This window comes from Staurois parvus, unplaced genomic scaffold, assembly GCF_062004578.1.
Source record: "Staurois parvus isolate SC_StPar_1 unplaced genomic scaffold, SC_StPar_1.0 ptg000159l, whole genome shotgun sequence".
NCBI classification, from domain to species: Eukaryota; Metazoa; Chordata; class Amphibia; order Anura; family Ranidae; genus Staurois; species Staurois parvus.
Window position 1 is genome coordinate 6,466,166 of NW_028317955.1, and position 27,601 is coordinate 6,493,766.

General features: G+C 41.6%; 1 protein-coding gene across 1 annotated transcript in view; it reads left to right on the plus strand.

Annotated features, from left to right (window-relative positions):
- Positions 1–27,601, plus strand: part of CSTF3 (cleavage stimulation factor subunit 3) — a 101,594-nt gene that overhangs the window by 44,619 nt on the left and 29,374 nt on the right. Inside the window, exons 4-5 of the mRNA XM_089675879.1 lie at positions 20,038–20,070; positions 23,377–23,474. Coding sequence (XP_089532005.1) covers positions 20,038–20,070; positions 23,377–23,474 — 131 coding nt within the window. The remainder of the gene's footprint in view (positions 1–20,037; positions 20,071–23,376; positions 23,475–27,601) is intronic.

The window sequence follows — 27,601 nt, forward strand, 5'->3', positions numbered from 1 at the left end:
AATGCATTGGGAACACTACACATTCTATTCCAAATCAAAACATGAAGAAAAATATATCAAGTTTGTGTTGTTCCTCTAAAAAAAAAAAATTGAATAAAAGTGAATATTAGACTGTTCCAAAAGATAGCAGGGTTTGTATTCTTCTTTACAAACTCAAACATTCACTATATAAACTGAAAAATGTTTGAAGACTTTGCTTTCCTTTGAATCACTTAATATTGTATAAGCATTGTTTCTGAGAACTGCTGTACATCTGTGTTGCATGGAGTCAACCAACTTCTGGCACCTGTGAACAGGTATTCCAGCCCAGGATGATTGGACTACATTCCACAGTTCTCTATTTTTGGTTTTGCCTCAGAAACTGCATTTTTGATGTCACCCCAGAAGTTTTCTATTGGATTAAGATCCAGGGATTGGGCTGGCCACTCTATAATGTCAATCTTGTTGGTCTGGAACCAAGATGTTGCACGTTTCCTGGTGTGTTTTGGGGTCGTTGTCTTGTTAAAACACCCATTTCAAGGGCATTTCCTCTTCAGCATAAGGCAGCATGACCTCTTCAAGTATTCTGATGTATTCAAACTGATCCATGATCCCTGGTATGCGATAAATAGGCCCAACACCGTAGTATGAGAAACATCCCCATATCATGATGCTTGCACCACCATGCTTCACTGTCTTCACAGTGTACTGTGGCTTGAATTAAGTGTTTGGGGGTCGTCTGACAAACTGTCTCCGGCCACTAGACCCAAAAAGAACAATCTTATTTTCATCAGTCCACAAAATGTTGCGCCGTTTCTCTTTAGGCCAGTCAATGTGCTCTTTGGTACATTGTAACCTCTTCAGCACATGTCTTTTTTTCAACAGTGGGACTTTGCGGGGGCTTCTTGCAGATAGCTTGGCTAATTGTAACGGTACTCACAGGTAACTTTAGACCTTCTTTGATCTTCCTGGAGCTGATTATTGGCTGAGTCCTTGCCATTTTGGACATTTTTCTGTCCATTCGAATGGTAGTTTTTCGCTTTCTTCCACGTCTTTCAAGTTTTGGTTGCCGTTTTAAAGCATTTGCGATCATTTTAGCTGAGCAGCCTATCATTTTCTGCACATCTTTTATATGGTTTCCCCTCTCCAATCAACTTTTTAATCAAGGTACGCTGTTCTTCTGAACAATGTCTGGAACGACCCATTTTCCTCAGAATTTCAGAGAGAAATGCACTGTAACCAGCATGTACAACATTTGCTGCCTTCCTTCCTCAAATAAGGGCAATAATTGCCACCTGGTTTTCAAAGAATGAATGACCTCACTAATAGAACTCCACACTGCTATTATTTTGAACATGTCTCTTTCAATTAGTGATTCAATTACACAGAATCAGCAGCATGCATGTCATGACTGTTGGGTCTGTTGGATTTCTATTACTCTACTACACCTGCTAGTAAATTATTTGCTACGTAGAAATATCATTTCTACCAAAAACAGTGATTGATCAGGTTAGTGATGTCTGACTGCTATTATTTTGAACACAACTGTGTGTGTGTGTATGTATGTATATATATATATATATATATATATATATATATATATATATATATATATATATATATATATATATATATGTGTGTGTGTGTGTGTATATATACTCACACTGTAATGGTCCCACTAATTACCCCATATGTACAGATGAAGTCTGGGTTCTTCATTGTGGCATTTTCCAGTCCTTTTGTGCTCTGTTGGCTAACCACAAAGCCCTCTCCAGGACCAGAGCCATGGCACAGCCTATGGTGTTACCCAGCCTTGACCTGTACGGTGAGTACAACACTGAGAGATTCCTCACAGTTGATTGGGCAACATTTTTAAATTTCCGCCACCGCTATCTTTCAGTGGTAATGGTAAAGGATAAGTTTATATTTTGTAAAAACAAACATAAAAATATGTGCATTATTTTTTGTTTTGTTTTTTTTACATTGCAGCCTTTAAAGCATTGCACCTGTGATCAGTAGATTGGGGCTGCAATGACTGAGTTCTGTAGACTCTCAGTACACTGTCTGCCCTTACCTCTGATATGGACAGGCAGTTACTGAATGGCAGGAAGAATCCGTTTACAATGAGAATGCTCAGCAGTGTCCTCGCAGCTCATTGAGAACTGCAGTCTGTCAGCCGCAATGGCTGACGGTACTTGTAGTCTAATATATTCACCAGAAACTGAATGGCTGCACTGTTTTCTAATTGCGACAGTGGGTGAAGATTACCCACCCACTCTCACAAGGCAAGAAGCTCTGGCGAGGGACAGAAACATGCTACACCCTAAATATGGATGTAACATGGTGCTAAAGCTTAACTTAAAGTGCCTTGAAACCGTATTCATATCCCTTTGAAATTTTTCACAATTTGTCATGTTACAGCCAAAAATATAAATGTATTTTATTGGGAGTTTGTGATAGACCAATAGAAAGTGGCACATAATTGTAAAGTGGAAGGAAAATGATAAATAGTTTCCAATTTTTTTACAAATATCTGAAAAGTGTGGTGTGCATTTGTGTTCAGCTCACTTTACTCTGATACCCTAACTAAAATCTAGTGGAATCAGTTGCCTTCAGAAGTCACCTAATTAGTAAATAGAGTCCACCTGTTTTATTTAATATCAGCATAAATACAGCTGTTCTGTGAAGCCCTTATAAGTTTGTTACAGAACATTAGTGAACAAACAGCATCATGAAGGCCAAGGAACACACCAGATAGGTCAGGGATATAGTTGTGGAGACATTTAAAACAGGTTTAGGTTATAAAGAAAATCCCAAGCTTTAAACATCTCATGGAGCATTGTTCAATCCATCATCTGAAAATGATGGCACAACTGCAAACCTACCAAGACATGGCCGTCCACCTAAACCAGGCATGTCCAAAGTCTGGCCCGTGGGCCATTTACGGCCCGAGGGTCGGTTTAATACGGCCCTCCATGTCAGTGTGTCTTATGGAGCGGCCGGTCCGGTATTTCCACTGCGGCCTTGTCAGAATACCGGGCCGGCCGCTCAGCTCTGCAGCGGGACCTTACCTGTTCCTCTATCCAGCGGCGCGCTGTCTTCCCGGCTTCTGTAGTGTGGGCGCTGGGCATGACAGCCGGGTGCCAAGTGCGCATGCGCAAGAAGCAGTGCTTTTTGTGAATGGTAAGGCGGTACCTGGGACACATGACAGATCCCAGAAGCCGCCGGACCAATCACAAAGCGCAAGTGCTTCTCGCTCATGCGCACTGGGCACCCGGCTGTCATGCCGAGCGCTATTACAGAAGCCGGGAAGACAGCGCGCGGCTGGATCGAGGAACAGGTAAGATCAAAGAACAACTGCGGAAGTAAGAGCGGGTACCTGTCAAATTCAGGTACCCGCTCCCCACCTCCCCTAAGGTCAGCAGTCATCTGTGCTGTCCGCAGTCTCTGGTCATCCCTGTGCTGTCCGCAGTCTCTGGTCATCCCTGTGCTGTCCGCAGTCTCTGGTCATCCCTGTGCTGTCCGCAGTCTCTGGTCATCTGTACTGTGTCTGCAGTCCATTAGTTCAGAATTTTTTTTTTCCTGTTTTCTGCCTCTAAAACCTAGGTGCGTCTTATGGTCAGGTGCGTCTTATACGGCGAAAAATACGGTAACTTGGCATAAAATAATTTATTTGCATTTAATTGTAATGGTTCAAAGAATGTTTGGAAAAATGTTCGGCCCTCCACCATGTTCACTTCATCCAATCTGGCCCTCTTTGAAAAAAGTTTGGATACCCCTGACCTAAACTGACAGGCCGGGCAAGGAGAGCATTAATCAGAGAAGCAGTCAAGAGGCCCATGGTAACTGGAGGAGCTGCAGAGATCCACTGTTCAGGTGGACGAATCTGTCCACAGGACAACTATTAGTCGTGCACTCCACAAATCTGGCCTTTTCGAAAGAGTGGCAAGAAGAAAGCCATTGTTAAAAGAGCCATAAGAACTCCCGTTTGCAGTTTGGGAGAAGCCATGTGGGGGACACGGCAAACATCTGGAAGAAGGTGCTCTGGTCAGATGAGACCAAAATTTAATTTTTTTTGGCCTATCTACAATAGAATAGTTTTTAGATCAAAGCATATTCACGTGTTAGAATGGCCCAGTCAAAGTCCAGACTTAAATTCAATTGAGAATCTGTGGCAAGACTTGAAAATTGATGTTCACAGACCCTCTCCATCCAATCTGACAGAGCTTGAGCTATTGTCTTGCATCTGTTCAGATGCGTAGGGTGCCTGGGCTTTCTTCCTGGTGCACTGCGGATATACTACAGAACAGTAAATGTATTTACCCTTTTTTTTTTTTAGGGTATGGCTCTCTTTTGGTTCTGCTCATGACAGGGTTATCCTGGATGCCTCTTGCGCTCATAACATGTTCCTATCTCAAGGCAGGAGATTTTGAAATGGGGAAGTAGGAACTTTATTCTTCGTCTACTACAGTAGTTCCTCTTAGCTGATCACAATTCACCTCAAACTCAAGCATCAGATCTCATGGCCTGGTTCTCTGTCTCCTCTGCTCAGCTGTGTTCACATGACCGATATACCTCCTCATTTGCAAGTGGGAGGTTGTTCATCCATCCTGCTGGTTCACTTGCTGGTTTGAATGCTCAATCTTTCCCTTGTAGCTCTACTGTAAACCTTTGGATCAAGAATCTTTTATTTATTTGCCCCTTCTGACATTTCTGCAACCCACTGTGGAATACTTTTCTTTCATGCCGGACTGTGTTCAAGCCCTATCCCTCCTTTCAGGGATTTTGTGACTTGTAAAATCAAAAAGGATCAGTTCCTACTACACACTTGCCCTTGTTTAGGCAAAAATTAAGTTGTGTATTATCCCACGCCTCCAATGTGTACATAGTGATAGATAAACCAAAAAATGTAATAAATATTCCAAAAACGTGTAAAATGCGATTATATCAACTAAACAAAACACCATAAACATACCTCTATAGCAGGGGTCTTGAATTAAAATTTACAGATGTCCAGTCAGCAAAATTTCCTTTCAGCAGAGGTCTGAATCTCGCTAGCGATATAACACATTCCCCTGGTACATTATCATCTTTAGCGTACCTTTCACACTGTAGTTCCCCTACATCAGTCGCCTCTTTAGAGAAGTCCCATGGTGTCCTCAGTTCCCCTTTGCATCACTGCCCCCCTTTACATCGCAGTGCCACTTCAAACATCACAGCACCCTTTAACAAAACACAGTGCCCCTTTTAATGCAAGCCTTCCCCTGCACAGTCCTATGGTACCTTAGGCAGAGCAGGGGCACTAATTCCTTCTGGGGTGTCCTCTCCTGGGCCTCCAGCCCACCACAGGTCATCCTAATAGTGGGTGGGAGGAGCTGCGGTTCGGGACTGAGGGGCGGGAGCTGACCAAGTTATGTTAACAAGTGGGTGATTTCCTGGCTTGATAATATGAAAAGACTCGCTCTCTGTCTCGAGCTGCGGAGAGCGGAAGGTTTTGCATATTAACAAGCTGGGTATCACCAGTTCCCGCCCCTCAGTCCTGATCTCCAGCTTCTCACACCCTGCCCACTGTGAGGATGACATCTGTGGCTGAGTGAGAGGCCCAGAAGAGGATACCCAGCAGTGGCATGGCTGCGGTCGAGACAGGACTGTTCCTTGGTCTGGTTGCAGACCACAGTCCGCCACTTAGTGATTGCTGCTCTGTAGGATGGCTGCAAACAAAAAATTTGTGTTCCCATAACATGTACATAAATATACAACAAATAGTATTGCTGCACCTACCTCTCTAATAATGTTCACTTAATGTGCATATGTACATAAATACCACCCCAAATATATATATGTAAATATAAATACAGTGAATAATATAGCAACTCAAGATGCAATACCATATAAGCATAAGTGTCAAATCATGTCCTTTTTATTATCTTTGCAGTCTTGTGAAGGACTGTAAACGTCTCCACGTCTTCCTCTGTTTCACCTCTTGTGTTTAATCCAAATAATACATGGTGATTCCGTTCTCCACTGTGCTCACCTCAAGTGGTGGACCTGCCAACCACCAAGTCATAACACACTTTGTGCCTCTTTTGGGTTCCTTTGGTGACTCCACTCGATTATAGCTTCAATAACATGTATTCTCCTGTTGTCCCTGGAGATATGTTCTTCCACATATATTGGTATATGGCCCTTTAAAAAACTATCTCCGTGCAGTGGACTCATATGAAAAGGAAGTTCCCATTGTGTGATATGCCTCGATAAATCAATTTATTAATTAAAAATTTATTTACATCAGGGCTTAGAACAATGGCATAAAGTACAAACAGCGGGGTCGTGGCTCCTGCGTCCCTTCTGGTCTCGGCACTTGAGCCAGGTGACTGAGGAGCATATCTGATCTCCTGGGACAATAGGAGAATACATGTTATTGAAGCTATAATCAAGTGGAGTCATCAAAGGAGCCCCAAAGTGGGATGAAGTGTGTTATGACCTAATGGTTGGCAGGTCCACCATTTTGAGGTGAGCGCATTGGTGGGAATCATTTATGTAAGATTTGGATTACACACATGAGATGAAACACAGGAAGAAGTGGAGACGTTTATGGTTTACAGTCCTTCGTAAGACTGAAAAGATAAAAAAAATCTATTATTAAGTGTTCTTGCATGGCAAGACCACTTACTGTTATCTCACATATATATTCTTATTATAGCCAAATTTACCACCCTAACTCCTCCCACATAGACAGTATTATACCGAAACGTGCGGATTGTTCCCGATTTGTGTGCTATTACTTTGTGGAACGTTTCGCCAAATGGTTCACGAAATATCAGCATTTTTGTGGTGAAATTGGTCCCATGGGAATGAATGGTGGAATGTTCAAAGCTAGAGTGGGAGCTGACAAAAGCTAGATTGTCAGCTAAAAAAATCAGGACATGATTTCTAAACTGCCATCACTCCCTCATTTTCAAGCCCACCTACACAAATCTTATATCAAAACGTTCAGCTATCCCTGCTGCCACTAAAAATGTCCACGGCTAAGCCATAGTCCTGATAGTTTTCACGATATGACCATTTGTTTGCAACTCACGCCGCCCATTGACATTCATTGAAACTCCACTCTAGCCACCTCAAATTTGAAGGGCAATTTCTAAACTGCAACTGTGTCCTCATTTTTAGTATTTCAGAGACATATACTATACATCAAAATGTAGGTCTGGGTCTTGTGATTCTCACAATATAAAGCTCTTTGGTGTAGGATTTATACTTTTTAAATTACAACCATTTGAAAATGGAAACCGCCAGTGAAGTGAGCAAGTTGGAACAGTTTGTTTTTAACCGCTCTTCTCTGCCCTTGCTGTAGAATGAGTTGCCATAGGAACCCAGGTGTGTGAGCAGGCAGCAGAGTGACAAGCCACTCCACCCAGTTACTCCGCCCCCTCCAGTTGCAGACTTCTGGAGGAGGCAAGAACACTTCACACAATTTCCCCAGAAATTGTAGCTTTTCTAGTTTTTATAGTACTTTTGTGATTTGACACTTTTGCTTATATGGTATTGCTTTTTGAGTCGCTATATTATTCACGGTATTTATATTTATTTACATATACATTTGGGGTGGTATTTATGTACATATGCACAGGGTTTGCACAATAAGTGAACATTGATAGAGAGGAACAGCAATACTTTATTGTATACCCTTGCCTTTATGAAAGTCTGATTCTTCAGCATTTTCCTGTTGATTTTACAACCTACCTACGACACTGGCTAGTATGTCCATCCTAGTGCCTTTTTTTTGGGGGGGGGGTTCCCCTTCCTTGTGGAATGCTGTGGAGACCTTGCCTTACAAAGAGCAGTGTCCTACATTCTTGCAGTATCTGCTTAGGCCCCTTTCAAATGGGTTGGATCTGTTTGCTGATCCCCTGCTGAGCCGAGCAGCCAGATGACAGCTCCGTGTCCGCTTCACTTATGGAGGGCAGACACTGACACTGCCAGCTCTGCTGTATGGGCAGTTAGTTGAAATTGGACTGGTTCTCCGTTTAGACGACTGCCCTCTAATCTGTTCCGCTCCATCCAGGCTGAGGGAAGCGAATCTTTTTCCATTTGTCGAATTGGGTTGGAGGTAGTCAGGTGTAAATGGACACAAAACTGTTTACATCTAACTGCCCATAGAGGAGAATGGAGGGTCTAACCGGGTCTGCCAGAAAAATGTATAGGTGGACCTGATCAGACTGCCCATGCGAAAGGGGCCTAAAACAAGATTCATATAATCTACATTCCTTGAGTATAGCAGATGTTTGCCATATACCTCTATAGGGGATTGTGGGAGAATTCCTTAACATAATATACCTTTCAGTTCTCCTGAATTAAAGAATCAGGATTTTGAGCAAAGTGCAAAACTGTCCTTTTGGACCAGTTCATCCTATTTGCCAAAATCTGGTCAAGGTGGGAATTATTCTTTTTCCCTTTTTTTCTCATCCTGGAAGGATTTCCTTTATGGATGTTTGTACTTACCTACTCCTTCAGTTTAGTTCTACACACAGTCTTCATTTGGAAGATGTTCCAATTTAAGTGTGTTGTTAGAGCCGACTAAAAACTGTACTCGAATCTGTAAGTATCTTTTGTGCAAAAAGCAGTATTGTAGAGATAAGTTGATACTCAAAAACCCCTACATCATCAGTACACCTGCTCACAGGTTCATATTTGCATATTTGTTTTGTATTTAATACCACAGTTTTGTTTTTTTTAAATAAGAAAATGTCCCACCTCCTTGCTCAAAGATTCCATTCCAGCACACGTGTGCTAGTCTTCCTATTTCTGGAGGACTATAGATGTGGGAACTCCCTGCTGTGCTAATATCTGCCCTTGTGAGCTTTAGCATCAGGCAGGAGCGTAAAGTTGGTCTCTTTACAATACAAAACGTTGTTTTTGGGTGTAATCTACCAGTGCCTAGGAGGTATTGCAGAACTTGGGGGGGGGGGCGAGGAGCAAGCTATGTAACTAAATTACATAGCTTGCTCCTCGCAAAATGATAAATGAGGCCTATTATCTGTCAGCTGCAGCTGAGGGAATATATGGATACTTGGACAAAGCACTCCTTTTTTTTTTCTTCATTGTTAACTATTTAAAAAGTAACAATTCATGAAGGACATCTGCAATTCTTTGTCCTAAAAGATGGATGGAGTAAATAAGATGGGACTTATATTTCCATTCACACATTCGAAAAGTGACAGTGCTCTCCAGGGAGAAGAACCCCAGATTCATTGAGAGGGGCTCACGCACATGGGTGCTTTTTTGGCATAACAAGTAAATGGCAGATATATTTTTACTGATCATGATAATAACTGACCGCATATGGCTTTACACCACTATTTCCATAAATCCACACATTTCCTGTTGCCAGGGTTTGTATACACACATGCAAGGGCATACACATACAGCTATTTGTTGCTATGGCCGGCTGTACGTGGCAGCTGTGTATACTGGGCATGGAAATTCACACACAGTTTACGTTGTATGCCAAAAAGGGCCCATGTACATGAGCCCCTAGTGTGCTGGGCATTTGCCTTAAACTAAAAGGGCCTTGGTGTTTGATCTATCTCATCTTGAAATTTAGAACTTTTGGACAGGCATGCAATGACATTAAGCATTATTATGAGTGAGATATTTCAAACTTCTTTCAGTACAGCTTACCAAGCACAGCATGTGAGAGTGGCACAAAATATGTATGTTTGTATGTATGTACACTGCAGATGTGTGCTTTGTGCTCTTGATGAGTGTTGATAGCAGTGTTTATAACACCTTTTATAGCTGTTCCAATATTTGTTTATATTGTCTGTCTGGTGTTAAATAGGGGGTCTGCTAAAAGCTAAGTTCACCTTTCATAATATGTTACACCAATATTCAGGGTGTAACATGTTACTAAATAATCAGCCCCCAAGCCCCTGTTATGACAGCGGGTAGGGGATCTCATCACCTGATGTCACAATTTGCAGACAGCGTGGCTCCACTTACCCGGCTCAGTTCCATGAATGAGAAAAGTACAAGTACCATCATCCATTGTGGCTGACGGCTTGTAGTTCTCAATGAGCTATGAGGAGCGCTCTAGTAGTTCATTGATTCTTCCTGTCATTAAGTAACTGCCTGCCCATATGAGGCTCGGGCAGACAGCTACACTGACAGTCTGCAGGAGCCTGACACTGCATGCATGTGTGCAATGCTTTACAGGTTTCTAATAAAAAATAATGAATGTAACTTTTTTTAACCTGCAGAACAATAAGCATTTACCTCCTCAACCTGCCAAATTTTAATCCTTGTGTACCCAGCTTAAATCCATGGGTTCTAGTGTAACTAAAGGCCAAACCTTTTTTTTTTCTCTCAGGTAAAGTTGGAGGGGATTATAACCCCAATAACGTTTACTTTCACCTATGATGACATCAGTATACCAAACAAATAAAGAGGGTGAATCTCTCTAATGGGGGCACAGACAGCAGTAAAAACCTGACCGGTGTTCTAATTTCTCTTCAATCTATCCGGAAATTAAAAAACGTTTTAGTTACAGTTTAGGAACACTTTCTATTAGATTTCATTTAAAACTTGCTGTATTTACTGTATCGGTCTACATTATACATTAATTGTTTTTAATCCCTTCGCGCCGACGTCACACAAATATGCGACCACACAGAACTGAGCTTTTTTCCGTGGGACCGTATATTTGCGTACCGGTCTTTGCTGGGAGCGTGCTGCACAGTGCACTCCCAGCACAAAGACCGGGGTGCCACTGAGAGCCCCGCGCCCCGTTCTAACGATCAGGTCCTGTGGCTCGCTATTCTGAGTCACATGATTGCAGTGATAGCCTCCTGATTATATCTCTCTAACTCCTGGCATAGGGGAAAAAAATGTTTGTTAAAAAATACCTAGATCAAGGTTTGATCTAGCTCAGTGCCAGGGTATGTGTTTGGGTCAGGGTCAGAGGTCAGGATTTTTTTTTAATTGGTGTCAGTGTGGTGTTAGGTTAAAAAAAAAAAATGCGCACTATTGTTTTTGGCCTGTAATCCTGGGTACAGACAACCACTAACATACACCTATATGGTATCGCTGCGATCTTTGGTGGTAGGTTATGGTAGTAACAAGAAACACAGCCACATTTTTTTTTACTATTTTGGGCCAGTTTTCCTTTTGATTAAAAAAAAAATCAGGAGATATCAATTTACCACTAAATGTAAACCTAATTTGTCCTGAAAAAAACAAGGTATAATTCACCTAGATGTACAAAGTATTTTTGATGATATGTATGGCTGTACTAGCACGTCAACATTGCAAAATTGTGCTTGGGCATTAAAATTTGTTTTACCCTTAGGCGTGAAAGGGTTAAGTAGAAAATGCATCTCTCCAAGTCTCTGGAACGTTATTCTGTCATTTTAGACAGATATAAATTTAGTGCTTCATAGCTTTATATAGCTGGCAACTGTGGAGACTAGAGTAAGACATTTGCCTGCTAGCAGCACTGCAGAAATACTTGTTCCTGAGTGCAAAAGAAGGGAAAGGGTTGAGACACACACTCACACTCTCACTCTCTCTCTCTGGCCATAGATGGATCAAATCTCTGCTGATTCAACAGAGACTGGCTGTGGTTCGATTTAGCTATGGGCAGGCTGGTTGTACTGCAGTAAATCTATTGATCAACTTTAGTACAACTAGCCTGTTGGATTTTTTTTTTTTTTTTTGCTTGCAATCACTGGCAGCAACTATACTCGTGGTGAAAGGAAAGACATTTGTATAAGGCATGGCATGCTTTAGAGAGCCAAGAATTGACCCCAAATGTATGCAACATAAATGGTGGGCTGCTTAAGAGTGCACATTGGCTGTGCCTGGCTTTAATACTTTTGAGTCAGTGACTTGGAAGAATCTGTTCTGGATCAGTGATCAGAAAACATTGAAGCCAAATCATCAATGTGCAAGTCAGGCAGGTGCCATTTTCTAAAGAACACTCAGAAATGAAAGCCTACATTTATTTCTCAGTTTGACGTATATATGAACCCTTACCTTGTAAAACAGCTCATTTGGGTTAAAATAGAAATGCAAGGTAAACTGTTTTTATATATGTATGTTTGTGTGTGGTTAATAGATTAAACATTATAAATACCTTTCTTTTTTAGAAGTGATCGCATACATGGCTTCTGTTCCTTGTTTCACAGGGAGTTTAGAAAATTATTGATGGAGATTTGGGGGTGGGGGGGGAGAGGGGCAGTAAGCGTAAGTCTGTTCCTTGAAGTATAGGTATGCTGTGCTCCTGGGTATAATGCAAGGATGAAAACTGACCATGCTAGGTTGGATGTGCTTCCATGACTAGTGTGGTCAGTTTGAGATAGGAAAGCATTTCACATAAAATAAGTAGTGCCAAGATAACAATACTCTTTCATAAAGTACATGGTCCAACAGATACATATAAGGAATCTAAAAATTGTTGGGTTAGCACAACACTGTAAAAGTGCCACATAAGGTGTGCTGAGCATGTGTGTCACATTATGCGGGTTACTTTGGTGGTACAGCCTTTAGAAAATTTAACACAACTGTTTTAGCACAACTATGATTAAACAACCTAAAAAACTTGTGTGATTAGGCTTTAATAAAGAGACATTCTCTGACATTCACTGCTGTGCATACTCTATAATGTGTATGAGTCATGGAATGGCAGCATTCTTTAGATATTAATCGGTTACTAAATAATGTATTACATTTTGTAGTCCTATTTTCATCTGGAAGGTGGAGCTCTATTGCGTATGTGTGTGTGTATGGGTTTTTTTTTCTTAACTTGACCCTAGTCGTAAACAGTTTGCTGTTCATAAAACTCAATAGCTCAAGCTAAAATGTGTACATGTAAGTGAATAAGCGAGAACAGTGCCGCCTCCCTTTAAAGATGGTTCTTTCTCAGGTTTCAGCCAGAGAGACAAAACTGCTTCTGCTTTTGTTCTCTAGAAAATGAATAGTGCCCTGGGAGTCCTTTTGTCATGTATTCATTGCTTATTTGTAAATGAAAATAAAGTACATTGACCCCCTAAAATTTATATCTTGATCGTACAGTACAGGACACAGGCAACATATTCATACACCATGAGTGTATAGCCAGTCTGGTGGATGACCAGAAATTACATCACACCACTGGTCACACACTTTGATGCCACTTTCACCCAGAGCCCTTATAAAGTACTCAGGTGTTTCCTCCTGACAGTACTCAATAAGGATTCATTGCAGGACGGTTCTTCACCGGGGTTACCATGTACTCATTCCTGACAGCCTTAGCCTATCTCCTGCCCTCTACTGTAGGAGTACCCCACAGGGGAATACCATCACTTGTAGCCATGGCAGAGAGCAACTGTAAACTACAAGAGAACCTTCGCTTTGCTGAAGGCCCACACAGCAGCCAACCTCCGTGATATTGTGCCCCTTGCATCAGAGCGGCTCTAGCTCTATTTTAGGCATGCAAAAAGCTGCCTACTTGAGAGAAGCAGAGGTTTCTGCATCTGTGTCACAATACCTTGGACAGATTGTGGTCATCTTTGGCCATGGCTTAGAAAGCCCAGCCTTTTCTCCTCTTATTTCTCAATCAAACTTGGGCTCTGATATTCCAGTCCTAGAGGATGCAGAATCAGAAAGGAATGAAGAGGATGTTGAGGCCCTGTTGGAGGAAGCTGCAGAAGATTTTTCTCCCCCACATTGCCACTATATTTAAGAGTGAGCTTCATGCTTGCACTCAACATGCTTGCTATGGTTGATAAGCTTGTTGCCAGTGTCCACAAAAGCCTTGGCATTGTACAGATTGATTCTCCTCTGTCTTGCCATGCTTCTCTGAGCATGAAGAGACTGACTAAAATTTGAAAAACATTTCCTGCATGAACAGATAGAATGTGCAGTTAATAATGACTGGGCCACTTCTGAAAGAAAGGAAATCTTTGCTGACCTTTGTCAAGTAGAAAAAGAAGTCTGCTGTTCTTGAGATTGATCGCACTGCCCTTCGGCCTATCCTCTGCTCCCAGGGTATTCGATCTTAGTGTCCTTACTTTCCCTCCTAAGAACTTAGGACTTTCAAGTGATGGGCTGTCTAGATGACCTTCTCCAGAGATTACTGTGTATCTTACATTCTGACTTCTTGCAAACAGGTCTTATCCAGAATCTAGCACTTACAGCCTAAAAGAGTAGGTATTTGCCGTAGCCATCTATTTTCAAAGGCCCTTGTAACAAAAATTCTAAAAATTTTATTCAAGGTGTTTCTCTTGTTAGGCCCCTTGCAGCACCCAGTGCTTCCCTGGGACCACAATTTGGTTCTCTCTTTCCTGCAGAAGCAACCACCCTTTGAACCCATCAGGGATATTTCCATAGAGGGTTTTGGCAACAGATTAACCTTTTTGGTAGCCATCACGTCTGTCAGACATGTCTCTGAGCCAGTGACCCTTTCCTGTAAAAAAAAAAAGTTTACTCATACGTCACAACGACAATGTATTACACCCAGTCTTTTCTTCCAAAGGTGATTTCACAGTTCCATCTGTGTGAGGATATTGTTCTGTCATCTTGTTGCCCTGCTCCTAAGCATTCAAATGAATTTTCCCTACATTGACTAGACGTAGTCAGAGCCATTAGAGCAGGGGTAAGTAACCTCGGCACTCAAGCTGTGGTGAAACTACAAATCTCATCATGTTTGTGCCTCTGGGAGTTATGATTAAATACTTGCAGTGCATCAGGATTTATAGTTTCACCACAGATGGAATACTGAGGTTGCCTTCCCCTGCATTGGAGTATACCTAAATGCTACTGTTTACATTAGACAAATGGATTCCCAGTTTGTTCTCTCTTTAGGTCCTCACATGGGGTACCCTGCTTCAGAATCCACCATTGCACGGTGGATATGGAACTTGATTACAAGAGCCTATGCTCTTACGAGAAAACCTCCTCCTGTAGTGTACGCACAGAGCCGTGGATAAGAGGGTACCACCAGTCCTCCCGTACGTGGGCCAGGCAGCTGGGTGAATTGGAAGTTGGCAAGGAGGTTGATCGGCACGGCAGAGGTGCAGTTACTGGAACAGATCCCCTGTATGGGTCTCTGCAGCAGATGAAAGTTGGCTTATTCTTCTCTCCTTCCCTCAGGCTTTCAGCTGTCGCAGAGAGCCGTACAGGGAATTGGCTCCAGTAATTGCCCCCCCCCCCCCGCGCCCATCACCCACCTGTTCACCATACATTTCTCCCTGCTGCCCCCACCTCCACAGTGCTGCCGTCTTTCCTACACTCCCGTCACAATAGGATCCTTCAGGATGGAGAGTGGGGGAAGGGTCTGGAAAATATGTCACAGCTAATAGCCCCTTCCTTTTCTAAATGAACCCAATGAGTGATCAGTACCAATCGCTCACTGTGTTCATAACTGAATTACAGTAAACTTTTGTTTGTTTTTTTAGGGGGGAGGGGGCCCTGTGGTTTCTAAAAGCAGCTCTGGTTATGCACCCAGATCTGTTGGAATATCCTAGGCCTTAAGGCACCAACCACTGTTGCCCAACTGTGTAGAGCAGCCACCTGGTCTTCTAGTCATACTTTCTCAAAGTTTTACCATGTGGATGTCCAATCTTCTGTGGATTCAGCTTTCAGCCACAAAGTGGCACCCTGAAATTAGGTCTTTAACTCATGTTGTTTTCTTGGGCCTGTTAACACAGTTCCATTTGCCTAGCTGTTATATTCATTGCTTGGGGAGATCCAGTGATGTATGATTAAGTTGCCAGTGCCCTGTACTATATGATTTAAGGTAAGAAGAATTTTGACTTATCTATAAATTCCATATCTTGGAGTACAGTACAGAACAACACAGGCCAGCCTCTCGTAATTCTCCTTGTTACTCTGCATTGCTTGCTACCAAACAGGACTCATGGTGTGGGGTAGGTCTATAAGGATGGTGCCCTAAGGAGATGTGAGCTCAGAAGCTTACCAGTGTGCAGTCACTGGAAGATACAAGCCTTTACCCAAGATAGCGCAGCACGTTTACATGCAGTGTGGGAAAAGCACCTTTCACACCGTTCCGGTGTGAACAGTCCCTAATTGCATCTTATAAGATGCAGTCACTGGTGGGGTATTTAGGCCGCCATGGGTGTCTTGGCTGCTTAAATATAGTAACTGGAAGAAGAGATTCATCTATCCATGCTGTTTAGTGTTGATAGGGGAATCGATTAATTTCTCCTATTTATCCTGCGGAGCTGAACAATAGAAATCTAACTGTGTATGGCTAGCCTTATAGTCCAGTGTGGGCTTTACTATTGTAAAAAGTTTCAGAAATCAAGCTTGGGGGGGGACAGTTATCAAGCAAAGCAGCAATGCAAATCAGGATGCCTTTCATTTAGCAAACTCTTTGTCAGGTTTGCTTTGTATATGCAACCCTAGCGCATGTAATCCTGGACAGCCAAATGCTGACTGATTTGCGAAGGTCTGAGACAGACACACATCCAGGAAGTCTAGGGTCCCTTCATGAAAGGGTTTGGGTGACTGGTTCTCAATCCCAGAGCTAGCAAGGAAAAGAAGCAGAAGACCCTTACTATACATGGTGGGGGCCACCCAAAAGGGGACTGATCATGCATATTTAATAATATTACTTCATTCAGATACCAGCCCCTGTACTGTGTGCAGGCCTCCTTTGTTTTGGCCTCCTCATCCTTCCCAAGCTGCATGCAGGCAGCCTATGGAAATGGATGCAGACACAGCAAATTCACACTATTTGAAACCAGAATTCTAGGATGCTATCATTGCAGGATGGCTCCTCGTTGGTAAAATTTTGCAGCTAATTTTCTTGCTAGTTTAAAAATGGTTGTAATGTAATCACTTTGTCATAGTAAAACATGCTCATGCATCTGCCATCATCTGAAATTACACCCTGTTGAATGTTGCATGGTTCCACAGACTGCTCTTAAAATATAAAAACTGGATTAAGGCTAGGTTCACATCTGTGCGGGTGGTACTGCTGCGGATCCGCACGAAATTCTGTGCAGCCACACCACCTCTACAGAGGAATGCGGACCCGTGGGCGGGTGCCATTAGTTCTAATGGTACGCCGCCGGCACTGGAAAACGCAACCGTACTGGGAACTAAGGTTCCAGTGTGGCTGCGGTTTCAGAAGAGGTGTAGGGACTTCTTCCCTGCGTGTCACAAATGAATGGGCTCTCGTGCCCGCAGAAAACGTGGCCCGCATATATGTGAACCAGGGCTTACAGCTTGTAAATCACCTACAGCCTATAAAATAGGAATGTATCATAAACTGAAACAGCTTGGGGGAAAAAAAAAAACACTGCTCAAAGTGAAGCTGCCATTCTATGCAGTGATGTTAGATGCAGTGAATAGCATATTCCTTGTCAAGATTTTCACACAGGTTTGTTTTACAAAATAATTATTTTAAAGCAAATACTCCTAGGTTTGCAAATTACAGTGAGGCTCTGCTATATTAGCGCTGATACAATAAATCAGTAGGCGGATCTGTCTAAAATACATACTTTCAAAACATTACTGCTTACATATGATTTTAGGGCCGTCTCTGGCATTGATTGGTATGGTGGATGAAAAGACTAGAGCTGGGTTCTCACCTGTTCATGGCAGTACCCAATGGTAACACTATTGTTTTGATCACGCAGTACAGCTCAATATGATGGGTGTTGTGGTTCCAATTCATTCAATTGCAGAAATACCATCGCAGAAATACCGTACCCTTCAATACATCTATGCTGCAGGGCACTAAGTTGGAATATGCTAAGCAAGGATGGGTGTTTGTATGTGCTGTGATCTCAGATCTGTGAGTGGTAAAATAATTAGTGTACTAGTGCAGTTCACAGTATTCTAATAGTAAAGTGCACAGTTTAAATGTACTAATAGAAGGCTATAATAGGATGAATGCCTTTTTTTTTTTGTGTCATGGGTATGCAGCAGTGGCGCACATACAGTTGCAAAATTCTGCAGTGAAAAACAGGAGGCATAAACAGGATACCATTCACAATATTTTTTTTAACATGACCTCTCTAATACTTATTTTTAATTAAGCATTGGTAAACAAAACACTTAACAAATGCAAGTCTCATTCACATCAGATGCATTGGAAAGTTATGCAGTGTTGCATGTCCTGTGCTTTTTAGACGCAGTGTGATTTATGTAGGTCCCCAGCCGACTTGAAAGGGAAATTACATCACTCAGAACTGCAGGATATTATTTAAAACACACTACACAATGTTGAGAATGGGCATATTGACATGCATGGATTTCTTTAAAGAGACCCTGTCACCAGCTTAAAAATTGCAGGTAAGCATTTAAAATCAAGTATTTTTTAAATGCTTACCTGCAATGTTTTTCCTTTCTTAATTTTTGTTTTTTGTATTTATTTGCACTCTCTCTTTAGTCTTGATAGAAACTTTGGCTAAGAGTCAGTGCCCTACCACAGCCCCCTCCATCCTTGCAAAAAAAATAGCCAATTTATAGTGCCTTGCTGCTGCCTGTGCTGGCCTAGCTCCTCTGCCACTCTCTTCACCTCTCTACTGAACCTTTTATGTAGCTGCTGGGCAGGAGCAAAGGAGAGTTCTATAGCATGTAACTTGAGGTGACAACTCTGGGGCTGGTGACATCATATCCAAGCTGGTGCCACCCAGCAGAAGTTTCTAAAGTCTTTTGGATGTCTACACACAAAAAATAAATACATTAAATGCACGTATAATCTTATAGGAAGATTTTTGTTAAAAAGGAATGGTCTGGCAACGGGATCTCTTAAAGTACCATGCATTATAATGCACAGCAAACAGCTTGGAATTGCATTTGGAGTAAAAGAGCACTAAGAAGAAGCAACAACACTTCTTATGGCTGAGGTGTCCAACCTGACTTTCCTGGGCCACATTGGAAGAAGAGGAATTATCTTGGGCCACACATAAAATGCACTAGCAATAAGGAAAGCTGATAAACAGAAAATGTTGGGCAGATCACAAGTTAATGATCATTGATAATAGATATTGTACCTAGATGAGTAATAAAACTTCATTTTTTTGGTAATATTTTTTATTATAAAAGTAAAAGAGGGCAACATAAAACTAGTGCAATCTTTGACACTGCTTTTGATAAACTATCACAGGTGTCAAACTTGCAGCCCTCCATCCATAGCCAAACTACAAGTCCCATGAGGCACTGCAAGATTGACTCCCAGAGGTATGATGGGACTTGTAGTTTTGCAACAGTTGGAGGGCCACCAGTTTGACACCCATGAATCTGTCTGGGCCGAAGGATGCAGTAGCAATTCTAAATGAATTTTTAAGATAGATATTTTGATTCTAATTTTGCCCTTCGTGGGCTCCATCCTTGCAAAATAGTTGTTCACAAGTCCAGTAAAGAGACCCTGTAAATTTTTGGTTCTGCTGCATGTGTTTGCTAAGGCTCCATTCAAACTAGGGCTTTTCAAATCACGGGTGGAATGGCCGCAATTTGTAAATGTGTGAAACCGTGTGATTGAATGTTCAGGTGCCATGCAGGGCGTTTTTGCCGCAATTGCTGCACGTTTCATGAGGCAAACATAATCGAGGGACACGCTTTTTTGCCGTCGTGCATCCCAGGTTGTTGTTTGCACAATCGCGGTGCGATTGCCATGCCAAAAAATGCACTGCGGCATAAACACCCTACTTTTTCAGGTAAATGGCACCTGAATCCGCGATCAAGCGTTCTCACACTTTTACAGCACGTTTTTAAATCGCTGGGAGAATCGCAGCTATTCAACCCACAATTTGAAAAGCCCTAGTGTGAATGGAGCCTGACCGTAAATGCATTTTTTTTTAAATGTTAAAAAAAAGAAAAAAAAATCATTTTTAAGTAAGTTTATGATTTTGTGTTGGGCCACATTCATAGCCATCTTGGGTCGCAGGTTGGACACCTCTGTCTTATGGTAATACTTATTGTAAGGTACAATAAACACATCAGTCTGATGGAGACATTCACTATTGCGATGCTAAACAGATTATTCTCTCAGATCACACAAAACCATGTTGTACTAACTATTTTCTCCCCTTTTTAATTTGTACACAGATTAAAGCTAAAAATTATGACAAGGTTGAAAAGGTGAGTTTGATCCACGGTTCTCATCACAATCTCTTGCAGACAATGCTAAATAGCTGGACATATAATCCTGAAGCAATTTTTTTGTTGTGTTTATATAGCTAACAAAGCTCCATAAATATAATGTAAATGTTTTTCTTAATTGGTTTGTAGAAGTGGAAGTCCAAGCAAAACATTTTTTTTTCTTTTTATTGTACATGGAAGAACTTGTTTACACTGTCACATTGTGATAAGGTGCACTAACACATCATGCACATGTTCATTGCTATGCCTCTTGTTTTTAATGGCATCCTAGCACATGTCCAGAACACCGTACTCGTGCACTGCAGTGAACCACAGTGTGCAGTGAATGCTCCATTGTTCTGCAAAAAATTGTAACAGTACCTATTTTCTTGTGCTGGGAAGTGTGTTACAACCTGTTTACTGTGTTCTGATGTGAATTGACCCTAAGTCCCAGTTCACACTGATGCAGTACTGGATTAGGAGCAATTCCCGTGCTTTTCCTGCACTGCATCACAGTCGTACTCCATGCGAACCACTGTGGGTGTCAGTGTTAACAACACCTTAAAGATGGTTTGCAAAACGCAGTGCGATTGGCTGAATCAGATTGCATGGGTGTTCACGCCCATGCGATCCAATCCCAGTGTGGCAAAAAAAGATGCATGCACTACAAAGAATCACCTGTGATTTGAACAGGAATGTGCTGCAATTCCTGCCTGAATCACATGCGGTTCCCTACACGGCATCCATGTGAACCTGGACTAAAAGAATTCCTGTCAGGTTTTTATTGTCTGGTGTGTGGGAAGAAAGGCACCAGAAACAACGTACAAAGTCCAGATTTGATTTTATTTAGAATCTTGTACCATAAAAGGCCACAGCATTTTTGGGGTTCAAAGGGCCCCCTTCATCAGAGCTACCATAAACAAGTAATACATTGCCATCAGTATTCAAATAATAACTTTCTGTCATGGAAACATTTTTCTGTGTTGTTTGTAGCCCTGATAAAGGAGATCCTTTGAAACCTCAAAATGTGTTTACTTTTTTATGGTACAAGATTCTAAACAACATAAAATTTGGACTTTTTACATTCCCTTACTGGCACTTTCTCACACACCACATTTTTTTCTGAGCTGATAGCCAACTCTTAGAGGGCTTCCTAAGGGGAATGACTCCCTTTTGGTTTAATTCTTTACTTAAAACACCCACACCACAATACATGATCCAGCACCTCACACCTTGCTTCTAGGAAAAAAAAAAGAGAAAGTCTGCTTAATGGAGACACAGCAACAAAACCTCCTTTGAAGACTAAAATGTTTTTGTTAGAGATCCACTTTAAATTCTACTCTCTGAAAATTATATAGCCCCTCTTCTAATTGTTGATTTCATTTTTTTTGTTTTTGTGGAATTATGAAAAGTAAAATACATAAGGCTATTTATTGTTCTATAACTTCAATCAACTTTCTCAACTGAGAAAATTATGCTTTCACAAAGTCCTTGTGCCAAAGTTCCAGATAATGGAAAGATACCTCCAGGGATAGAAAGTGTATACTGTTTAACTAATGCTACTTAAGAAATAAAACAGCCAAAGATATCTCTCTCTCTGTTATCTACACACACACACACACACACACACACACACTAAAATAAGTATTGAACACGTCATTGTGCTATTGACATGAAATTTTCACCACATTTTGCTAACAACCTATGCAATCCATACGTTCAAAGAAACCAAAACAAATGAGTTCAGAAATTAAGTTGTGTGTAATCAAATGGAATTACACAGGGAAAAAGTATTGAATACTCTATCTGAAATGTATTTAGTACTTCATACAAAATCTTTTGTTGGTAATGACAGCTTCAAGATGCCTCCTGTATGGAGAAACTAGTCGCATGCATTGCTCAGGTGTGATTTTGGCCCATTATTCCATAGTCTTCAAATCTTGAAAGTTCTGTCGACCTCTTCTATAAACTCTGATCTTTAGTTCTTTCTATAAGTTTTCTATTGGATTCAAGTCAGGTGATTTGCTGGGCCATTCTAGCAGCTTTATTTTCTTTCTTTGAAACCAATTGAGTGTTTCCTTGGCTTTGTGTTTGGGATTATTGTCTTGCTGGAATGTCCACCCTCGTTTCATCTTCATCATCCTGTTAGATGGCAGCAGATTTTTATCAAGAATGTCTTGGTACATTTTTCCATTCATCCTTCCTTCAGTGATATGAAGCTTACCAGTACCATATGCTAAAAAACAGCCCCACACCATGATGTTCTCACCTCCAAACTTCACTGTTGGTATGGTGTTTTTGGGGGGATTTGCAGTGCCATCTGACCTCCAAACATAGTGTGTATTATGGCATCCAAAGAGTTAACTTTTGGTCTCATCTGAGCAGACTATATTCTGCTATTATTTCACAGGCTTGTCTAAATGTTGTGCAGCAAACTTTAAACCCACTTTTACATGCTTTTTCTTCAGCACTGGAGTCTTGCGTGGTGAGCGTGCATACAGGCCATGGTGGTTGAGTGCTTTCTTTGAAACAATCTTACCTGGTAATTCTAGGTCTTTCTAGAGCTCTCCACAAGTAGTCCTTGGCTGGTGGACAACTCTTTTGATAATTATTTTCTCCTCTGTCAGAATTCTTGCAAGGAGCACCTGGTCGTGGCTGGTTTATGGTGAAATAATGTTCTTTACACTTGAGGATTATGGCCTCAACAGTGCTCACTGGAACATTCTGAAGTTTAGAAATCCTGCGTAACCAATGCCATCAGAATGTTTTGCAACAATAAGGTTGAGAAGGTCTTGAGAGAGCTCTTTGCTTTTACCCATCATGTGATAATGATAATGAGACACCTTTTGTATAGGCCATCAGTTGAGACTCAACCAGCTGATAATAACTTGCACTGACAAAGGGGCAGGATTGCTTTCTAATTACTGAATTTCTGAACTTATTTGTTTTGGTTTCTTTGTATCTATGGATTACATGGGTTATTACCAACATCTGATGAAAATTTTATGTCAATAGCACCTTTAGAAATATACTTACTGAGAAGAATGGTGACGTGTTAAATACTTATTTTACCCCCTGTGTGTGTGCGTGCGTGCGTGCGTGCGTGCACACTCACGACTCACTCCAAATACCATGTTACTGAAGACCACTATTTTATGCCTGTTGCTAGCTTTCCAACACAGCTCTCACAAATATTTGTGCTTAATCCTGTCAACACTTTGTATATGCTACCTAGTTACACAAACTGAATAACACAAATGGCCATCATGTTACTGTAGATTACCAACTGTTGAATTTTACCTACAGTTATTTCAAAGATGCCTCATGAAGGTCTTACACATAGATCTATGGAAATGTTATGTGTCCTATGTTCGGGAGACCAAAGGGAAGCTTCCAAGTTACAAGTAAGTCCAAAAAGGGGGCCAAAGTATGAAAACTGAAGCAAAGAAAAGTGGAGACATGACTAATAGCAGCTGCACATTTACAGCGGAGCTGGTGTTAAAATCAACGTTATACATTAATTAATATACAGTAACATATCTGCAATGCCAAATCACATTAGTTTCAGTAAAAATAAAAAGGACCTCCTCAGCTGTGGTGAAATAAGGTTGCTCTCTAACTCTGTTATGTCACTTAAAATATAAAGCTTGCCATAGATTTATTGACGATCAGCAGGGACCAGCTGAATTTTGATCCATCTATGGCCGCTTCCATTTATAACAACCAACGCTCTAGCTGTAGCTCTGATCAGTGTCTTCTGCTGGCAGCAGAATCCTCGCTGTCAGAATACAATGACACAATGGGGAGGATTTCCCTGTCCACCTCTCTTGTGTGAACAGGGGGAAATCTGTTCAGTTTTTCGATCAGCCCAACAGTCTAATCGAAAAAAAACTGACCCATCTGTGGCCAACTTAAGCAAAGTTGACATTTCCACTACCAGTAGCATTGTTGGTGGTTCATGTGGTTGGTGATTGCAAATAGGCTTTGTGTTTTTAATCATAGTGACATTTTTTGTTACTACTAAGCAAGAAGCAGAGCTTGCATATGTAACGAAAATATGTGCCCCAAAGTACATATATAATTAAAACTATACAAAGTGTTTAAAACAACACACGCCTATAAGATTATTTATCTTAGCATGGTAACCTCACACATGTAAAAAAAGTTAGTGTTACTAAACCCACAACAGTAAAATCAGTCTGTATATGCAGTAAAGCATGCTTGTTATACTCACTGTGGAATCTAAGTGGTTAATTCTCCACATTGTGTAAAAAGGTAGTTTGATCCTGTTTTCTCTGATCCTCCCCTTCTTCTAATGTCCCCAATCCATCTGCTTATAGAACAGAGCCTTGGGGGCAAACTGCACATGCTCAGTTTGGTGTATATTACTAGGGAGTTTTTTTTCTTTTTCTTGGGAGAGTGCATGTGATCAGCACAGGGCCAATCAGCACTGTGCAGACAGAGGGTCAGTGGTCATGCAGCCTCATAGGACAGTCAGGAGAGAATGAAAACTCCTACAAGATTAACCAGTGATCGGCCAGACATTAATAGGAGTCACAAGACTGCTACATGCTGCTGATGAGAACAGGTATTTAGCAGTTTATATTTACTAAAATACACTGCTGAAAGTATAGCATCAAGTCAATTAAACTCCTGATATATTGATCTGGTCAGTTAAGTAGCAGAGGGGGTTGTTAATCAGTTTTGGTGTTAATGAAATTAACAACAGGTGCATTAGATGGGCAACAATGAGATGATCCCCAAAACAGGAATGGTATTACAGGTGGAGGCCACTGACATTTTTTTTCCCTACTCCTCTTTTCTGACTGTTTTTCACTAGTTTTGCATTTGGCTAGGGTCAGTGTCACTACTGGTAGCATGAGGCGATACCTGGACCCTACAGAGGTTGCACAGGTGGTCCAGCTCCTCCAGAATGGCACATCAATACATGCCATTGCCAGGTTTTCTGTATCTCCCAGCACAGTCTCAGGAGCATGGAGGAGATTTCAGGAGACAGGCAGTTACTCTAGGAGAGCTGGACAGGGCCGTGGAAGGTCCTTAACCCATCGGTAGGACCGGTATCTGCTCCTTTGTGCAAGGAGGGACAGGATGGGCACTGCCAGAGGACTACAAAATTACCTCCAGCAGGCCACTGGTGTGAATGTCTCTGACCAATCAGAAACAGACTTCATGAAGGTGGCCTGAGGGCCCGACATCCTCTAGTGGACCTTGTGCTCACTGCCTGGCACCATAGAGCTTGATTGGCATTTGCCATTGAACACCAGAATAGGTAGGTCCACCACTGGCGCCCTGTGCTTTTCACAGATGAGAGCAGGTTCACCCTGAGCACATGTGACAGATGTGAAAGGGTCAGGAGAAGCCGAGGAGAACATTATGCTGCCTGTAACGTCATTCAGCATGACCTTTTTGGTGGTGGATCAGTGATGGTCTGGGGAGGCATATCCATGGAAGGATGCACACAGACCTCTACAGGCTAGACAATGGCACCCTAGCATTAGTAGGTGTGCATTAAAGGGTTAGTTCACATTTTCCAAAAAACTGGCTATGTAAAAACGGGGCGTTTGTAGATAGAAACAAACCGAGCAGCTCTGACTAAAGTTGAATAATGCCTTTGCTATAAGGCTACATACCTCATGAAGCCTGACTGGAATACAACCAGGACGTTGCTAAGCAAGACCTAGTCATTACTGCTCACCTCCACCATCACAGGAGTCTGCTCTCAAATGCTGAGCTACTGCCTAATGGGAGAGAGAGCATGTAAGGGGGTTTGAACTAGGGGAAAAAACTCCTGTGACTGTGGAGGTGAGCAGTATTGAGTAGGCCTCAGTAAGCAACATCCTGGGAGTATTCTACTCAGGCTTCATGGTGTACTGTATGTAAATATTAGTTCACAGAGATCAATATTAGCGCTACACCTTTGTATATTTGCTTATGTTTCAGTGGCATAGGAGGGTTTGCTACTTTTGCTAGCTGCTTTTTTACAATTTTCTTTGCTCTCACGATATATTTTGTAACACTGTATGTAAATGGCCTATACCTATAGCAAGGGCATTATTTGTCTTTAGTCAGAGCGGCACAGTTAGTTTTTGTCTCCAACACCCCTTACCTGCATAGGCAGTTATTTTATGAAGGTGAACTAACCTTTTAATGTGAAGCCAGTATATTGATAATTAAATATTTACTTATTTTTAAAAAACAGCAACATATTTTAAAACATGACCTCATTTACTTCTGTACCAGAAGGAACTGTAAGCAAGTGATCCTGAAAGCATTAAAATGGCAACGTATCTGTATTTGCATTAGCTTATGGCAGGGACTTTACAGCCTTCTAGTGTTCTGATGTAAGCAAGAAACAGGTGCTATAGGCTGTTTCTAAACTGACTGCAACCCATTAAAGAGCTGATTCACACACATGCGGTGCGGATTGAAGCTCAAGTTTCACAGCTAATTGATACAGTAGTTGTTCACAGGTTTACATCAGGTTTATGTCATGTTCAGGACAGGATTAGCTCCCAGGAATATCCTGTTCACACATATGCGGTTTAGAAATGGAATCCGCACCTGAATCGGACTGCACTGCTCAGAAATGGGACAGGACTCTTTTTAACACCGCACTGAATCCGCATCGCCAGTGCACTGGACATATGTGAACAGACACCATAGGAAGCAATGTTTTTCACATGTCATGCGAATTGGATGCGGTTCAAACCACAACCCGCATATATGTCAACGGCATTAAGAGTTTCTGATGTAATCTTTGACTCATTACTCCACAGTGATTTCAGCTAAACAGTTTAGTGGGGGCTTGTTTTAAAACTGATTTACTCATTGTTAAAAATATTTAAATGCTTTAATGTTCATAAACTGGCCCCAGGTTCACCTAATATTCAGATACAGTGCCCAGAGCTGCTTCACAGAATCTTATATAGATGGTGTCCACTGCACCTAAACAATATTATGCACATTTGTTTTGTCAGTGCTGACTTCAGACTAAAGAGGGGAATTGTAATTTGAGGGTGTTAAAAATAGGAAATGCTTTATGTAAGATATGTAAAAATGACAAATGGCTTTGCAACCTAATGCCGCCAGCTTTTTTATGTATAATTCTAAATGAAATGTAATTTAATCTTTGTGGAAAAAGCTGGTTTAAATTGCGTGCCCTTTAATCATCCCATAGTGTTACATGCTGACTTCCTAAGACATCACTCCCAACTGGAGAAAGTTGCTGCTGCTAATGAGTAATATCTAGTTCACTGGATTTCATCCATTAATTAGAGCAGGCACATCCTCCATAGTATGTAAACCAGGGGTGTCACACTGGCGGCCCTCCAGCTGTTGCAAAACTACAAGTCCCATCATGCCTCTGCCTTTGGGAGTCATGCTTGTAACTGTCAATCTTGCAATGTCTCACGGGACTTGCAGTTTGGCAACAGCTGGTGGGCCACCAGTTTGACACTCGTGATGTAAACAAACAGGATGCATGGAGAAGCAGAGCAGTTGCAAACTGTCG